This window comes from Anneissia japonica, unplaced genomic scaffold (genome assembly GCF_011630105.1).
Source record: "Anneissia japonica isolate Jap-2015-1 unplaced genomic scaffold, ASM1163010v1 scaffold1511_len2985839_cov193, whole genome shotgun sequence".
NCBI lineage: Eukaryota > Metazoa > Echinodermata > Crinoidea > Comatulida > Comatulidae > Anneissia > Anneissia japonica.
This window is the reverse complement of record NW_022685291.1, coordinates 539273-544949: the sequence shown is the minus strand read 5'-3', so window position 1 is coordinate 544949 and position 5677 is coordinate 539273. Positions and strand designations below refer to the sequence as shown.

At 30.7% G+C, this 5677-nt stretch overlaps 1 protein-coding gene across 2 annotated transcripts; it reads right to left on the bottom strand.

Annotated features, from left to right (window-relative positions):
* On the bottom strand, nt 1-4727 carry LOC117109864 (translocon-associated protein subunit beta-like). 2 transcript variants are annotated; one of them, XM_033252314.1, is made up of 5 exons: nt 4668-4727; nt 3764-3918; nt 2400-2613; nt 1405-1482; nt 1-480 (listed from the first exon to the last, which is right to left on the bottom strand). In XM_033252314.1, the coding sequence occupies exons 2-5, from the start codon at nt 3916-3918 to the stop codon at nt 364-366; spliced, it is 564 nt and encodes a 187-aa protein (XP_033108205.1). In that variant the 5' UTR covers nt 4668-4727; the 3' UTR covers nt 1-363. The 2 variants fall into 2 exon arrangements, with proteins under 2 accessions (XP_033108205.1, XP_033108212.1); XM_033252321.1 differs by lacking the exon at nt 4668-4727 and adding an exon at nt 4580-4659.
* Nucleotides 4728-5677: the final 950 nt, after the last annotated feature.

Sequence of the window (5677 nt, the reverse complement as noted above, 5' to 3'; positions counted from 1 at the left end):
TACAGATAATTGTGTTCCTTTTATTGACAATTTTAACAACTGCTTGTTCTTGTACATGATCTGTTCCCCAAAGTGAATATTTAGTTTCATTGAAGTTTGATACAGTAGTTACAACATTCATATTCTATGATTGACATATTATTTTATTAACTGAGTCCAAATTAAACCAAATTTCACATTACACCCAAACTGAAATTTAATGTGTGAAATAAAATTATGTTTAAAAAATAAAATATGAGCATTAAAATAAGATTTAAAGATGATAAAAATATTCATCTATATAATTCATTTGAATGCACATATTTATATGCAGATACATTTGAGAAGTTAGCTGGAAGAGAAGATGTTGAGTACTGTAGAGACTTAGTTTTTCTTGCTCTTATTGCTCAGTGCATCATATTTTGTCTTGCTTCTGTACCATAAAAGAAATGGTATGACGATAGAGGGCAGTGTCATTATGGCAAACGCACCCCAGTCCATCTGTAAAATTAATAAATATTATAGGTTAGAGAATATTTGGAATATTGAATTTATTTACATAATAATTTATTACATAATACCTATTTAATTCAAATCAATTTGTAAAAAGAAAGTTAACACTGAAATTATTAACAACAATTGGTTGGATTTCTCTTGAGAATAGACGTAAATTAATTCTAGTTTCTTTTGTCTTTCGTTGTTTATATGGCTATAATAATTGTACTAGTATAACTTCTAATCTCTCCTTTAATCCGCATCATACTGAATTTATCTCTTTTAGACATCCTTTCGCACAGACAGTGGCTCTTCAATTCACCCCAGTTCACCAGTTCCATATTCTTTGGACTTCACTTCCTTTATATATTAAAGATCTTGCTGTCCCTTGTTCCTTTAATACTTTTATTTCTAACTTCAAGAAATCACTTAATTGCAATTAGGGTTTTGGGGTCAAAAGTACTTTATTATTATTATTATTATTATTATTATCAACATCACCATCAAATGTATTGCATTCTTTAACTTTTTTTAAACAATTATGGCAATGTGTCAATTTCTTATTTAAAGTATTTTATTACTTAATTTTCCCACTTAATTTTAAAATTTAAATTTTTAAATTTTAACTTTTATTTTAATTACTGTTATCCGTTTTGAAGTCTTATTGTTGTTCCTTATTTTATTTTTATTTTATGTCTTGTATATAATATATAGATTTATTTTATGTTGGAATTACTGACTTCTGAGTCATGAGTCATAGTGACTTTTGTCGCTTTAGTTTTTCCCCACCATTTGTTTTATTGTATGTTCTAAATTCTTGTATTGTTTTTTTGGTTGGATAAATAAATGAAATGGAATGAAATGATGACCAGAATTAAGTCAGAAGAAAAGAGAAAGAAAGAGAGGATTAAATTATACCAATTCACTTACATAATGAGGAGCATATTTTCTATCAAAATCCTTGAATGCATTAATATAACCTTCTCCTGGAGCACTTGTGTATCCAAACTAATTGGGAGAAAAAGACAAAAAAAAAATGAATGAATATCTAGTACACAGTACTTTCTATTTACTGAGCTATCTAATTACAATATGTCACATACTCGATACACATCTACAGTATCAGAAGTAATTGTAAAGAGAAAGACATAATAAATTATAGATATCGTATTAGGCTAAAAAACCCAAAACAACAAAATCCAGAATTTGTAGGTTCAGCTGTCAAATTAGTTTTAAAAATGATTTATTGGCCAATTAAAGGATGCTAGATAACATAATAACTATTTTCATTATTCTTCATATATATATATTGAAATATGCTGGGAATACTTTTGTAGATATAGATAATAAAAAAATATATAAATTAGAAAAAACTGCATTGTTTCAATCCATTTCTCATTGAGAATAACAAACTTATTAGAAACTTCTAAATTAAATATTTCTTTAACTATTAGTTTAAGAACACTGCACATAGTGTTGCAAGTGATTCTATAATGAATATTTTTGTTATATTTTATAAGTATAAATAATAAATTTGTTTTTGTTTGGCATATTCTTCATGTATTACTCGTTAAGATGTTTGTAGCAGTTCATTAACCACTACCTTCTTGTTTTTTAATCATGGATCCACATACATCAAACTACTTCAGTGAACAAAAGCTCAGGATTAAATTAAATATTTGATTCTGCTAAAGATGTCTCCCTCATCAACTTTTTGCCTAATGCAAAAATGTAAAGATGTAATCAATTACATTAGAAATGTAATCAATTACAGTAAAAGTATAATTGATTACATTTTCACTGTAATGACCCCATGCCTGGATGGCTACTCATTCACACTCAAAATTAAATAACTTAAATTTCCACAATAATGACATAGGCATGCCCCTAATAAATTCAATACCTAATCATAACAATTGCCTAACCTGCGGTGGTTCTTCCTCTCCCTCAACTACCACATAGGTAATACTAGCAGCAGTGAAATTAAATGGACCACTGATTTTTGGTTCTAAAATTAGAGTGTGGGTGACGTTACTGCCTGGAGCAATACGGTCCCAGTGGATCTCCTTGCTACCACTGATTGTTATGAACTGAGACGAGGGAAAGCTGTCATCAGATAAGATTACTTTCAATGCAACACTGTAAAGAAAAGAGAAAAACAGAGAAAGGTGAGACTTAGTTTATACCTTGATAATTTTAATTCTATTTTTGGCCAGTCAGCACACCCACTGCCACAAAATAATGGAAATTTGAGAAAAAAATAAAATTTTTTCTTTATTTTTATTACGCCCTCGGCTGTCTTGAAATCTCCAAAGATAAGATATGTATATGTCTTCCTAATTATAAAAATTTGAAGCATTTACCCATCCCATTTTACATTCACCAATAAAATTTTATTTTCATTTTCTCCAAAATATTTGCTAAATAAGAAAACAAAATTTTATTTTTATTTTAATTCCGCCCTCCTCCAAAGATCTTTATAAAAATTAGTATGCGAAACAATGAATAAAAAAGTCTTGCCTAATAGATGGTAACCATGTATGGTAGTATATAAGCTTCATTTCATAAGAAATTTTCCATATTTGGCATTTTTGAACTGTGACATCATAATTAGGTTTGAAATAATTATTTTTTGCTTTTATCTCAGCTTCATCGGAGATTGATATTTATAATGATCCGTGTATGTGTGCAGAGTCATTGAAATCCATCCTTTGGTTTCAGAGCCCTTAGTGCAAAACATTTTCAGTTACTAATGTTATAGTATGATGTTGATGATGGTGGTTTCTTTTTCAAAATTCTACTAAATTAATTTGAAAGCCTATAAATATTTATGTTACTGTATATGCTGTACTTTAATATAAGGGACGTTGTCATCAAAATAATAAATAAACTAAAGAATTTAAACATTTTTAATTGTTACTTTAATTAGCAAAGTACGGTAATAGTTGATAATTGTGTATGGTAGTAAGCTTCAATTCCATAAGAAATTTTCCATGTTTGACACAGTATTCTGTACCTGTGAGTCTCTTGAGTAGCCAATGGGCAGTCTTACCAACTTCAAATATATCTTTAAATTATTGTACAGTATAAGTGCCTGGATTCAAATTTTGACTCTTATTCTGTGTTGCCTTTTTTCTTTTCCTTGATTCTGTTAAAGGTAACATCTATAACTATAAGTAGACATTCGTTTGACTGGCCTATCAGAGATGATATAATAACAGTTGAATATAATTGTGCAAACCCTATTATTTTCATTGTTCAAGCAGTTGTATAAGTATTTGTACTTTACCTAGAGCCAACATTATAGATTGTATAAGTCACTGTCAAATCTTTTCCTTCTACAATGTGCTGATTTAGTACATTCTTAGCTGCTAGCAATTTAGCTCCATCATCAGCTACAGCTACCCCTAGCAGGCAGATACCAATCAATGCAATGATCCTCATCTGAGCAAAACATGAAATAGAACAATATTATTAGTATTACTGCAATTAAATAAAATAAATCTATACTTTGCCACTAACGCAATACCTGTCTGTAAAGTAAGGCCTGCACAAACAATTTGGCCTAGAAATCGAAAAATAAGGAGCAATTTCCATGCATATTTTGCCAAAAAAATGGCCTTGGCCTATCTCTTTATATATAAACCAATGTTATTATGCAGTAATTGCAATTCTGCGCATCTATTTTCATGGCGATTTTCCGTACAAATTTAAGCAAGATTTTGGTCTGATGTATTATCTGCCGAACTCTAAATAAAATTTTTATTATTAAATTTATTAGTATTCCAGTTGGGACAAAATATATACAATTAATATGCAAAAAGTGTCAAAATAAATTTTGAGGAAGGCTTAAATATAATGCATTTGTTATTGTATGCACTGGAGCATACACTTCATTTAAGCCTACTCCAGCTAGGCCCTAGGCCTATCCCACGACAAGAGTGGACGACACCGTCGACCCAAACAAAACACGTTTCGCCTTAGGATCCCTGTCTGTGTAGGCTAAGGCTAGGCCTAGCCGGCGACCACCTTACCATATTAACCGGTCATTTAGAGCAATATATTCACTTTCCACATATTCCTAATCATATATAATGTAACATACCTTAAATTTGTTAACATTTGATGAGAAACTGTTTCTAAAGCGTTTAAATTTAGACAGAATTGTATTCTATCTATTTTGTGTAACTTACCTTGTGTGTGCTGAGGATGTGTATTTAGAGAAAAGAAAGAGACACTGCCGAGACACTACTAAATGGCGAGACCCGATTGGTCAAAACGAGTGCAAGGGCACCACCAACTTGTATTCACACTGTTTGGAAACAACAGCACCGAGCCACGTCATCGAAAAAGCTGAGTTGAACTAGACATAAATCATAATTATAATAGTAATACCAAACAAATAAAAATTGACACAATTAAAAGTGGTTTTTTAGTCAGAAAAAATAAATAAAATTCAATCTTTTAGAGATGCTTACTTTTTATATTTTATTAAGTTAAATAACGTTCCTATACGATTTTACATTGATCCGCTCTTAAAATTGGCTCGTATTATTTTATTAGAAAAATGATTTAAAGGAAACCATGCCAAATTAATTTTTGTACCCGAATTTTCGAATTTCACAACGGTACGTTTTCAATCGTGGGTGGACCGTAAATTAGTATTATATTATAATTTATTTAATATTTTTACTCTATATCAGTGACAGCACACACGACAAGAGAGTTATTTTTGGACGGTCGTGTTTGGATACGATATAGGCCAGCCTTACTCAATTAAACACCCCTTCGCTTCACATGAAATATAGAGCAGCACTATTTTTGTCTATGTTAGCAATTTGCTCTACTAGAATCACATGTAAAACGTGTGAAGTGATAGGCCTACTACTATGAGAATTGTGTTTAGGTCTACTTCCATTAATTTTGTTCCGACAGTAATTTGGGATGGGGAGAAGTTATTGTAAAGCCACAACCAATTTTCAATCGAAATAGTAAGCAAACATTAGCGGGGATAGGCCTATATGGTCTTTAAAAATTAATCCCATCAATCCTGAAGTGTTACTGAAGTACATAACGAATTTGAGGGACAAGATAATTGTATTCAAATTGCTGTTGCGCCCCCTCTGTGATTGGTTGAAAGTGAATACGATACCACTACCGTCAGCGAAAGTTCAAAGACCTGACGCTCAAACAGAGTGAAGCA

Excerpts from the sequence above, each read along its gene's own strand:
- LOC117109864 (XM_033252314.1), bottom strand. The coding sequence starts at position 3,918 with ATGAGGATCATTGCATTGATTGGTATCTGCCTGCTAGGGGTAGCTGTA. Across the intron at positions 1,483-2,399 it reads GAGAGGAAGAACCACCGCAG|TTTGGATACACAAGTGCTCC; the intron begins GTTAGGCAATTG and ends TCTCCCAATTAG. Across the intron at positions 481-1,404 it reads GAAAATATGCTCCTCATTAT|ATGGACTGGGGTGCGTTTGC; the intron begins GTAAGTGAATTG and ends TTAATTTTACAG.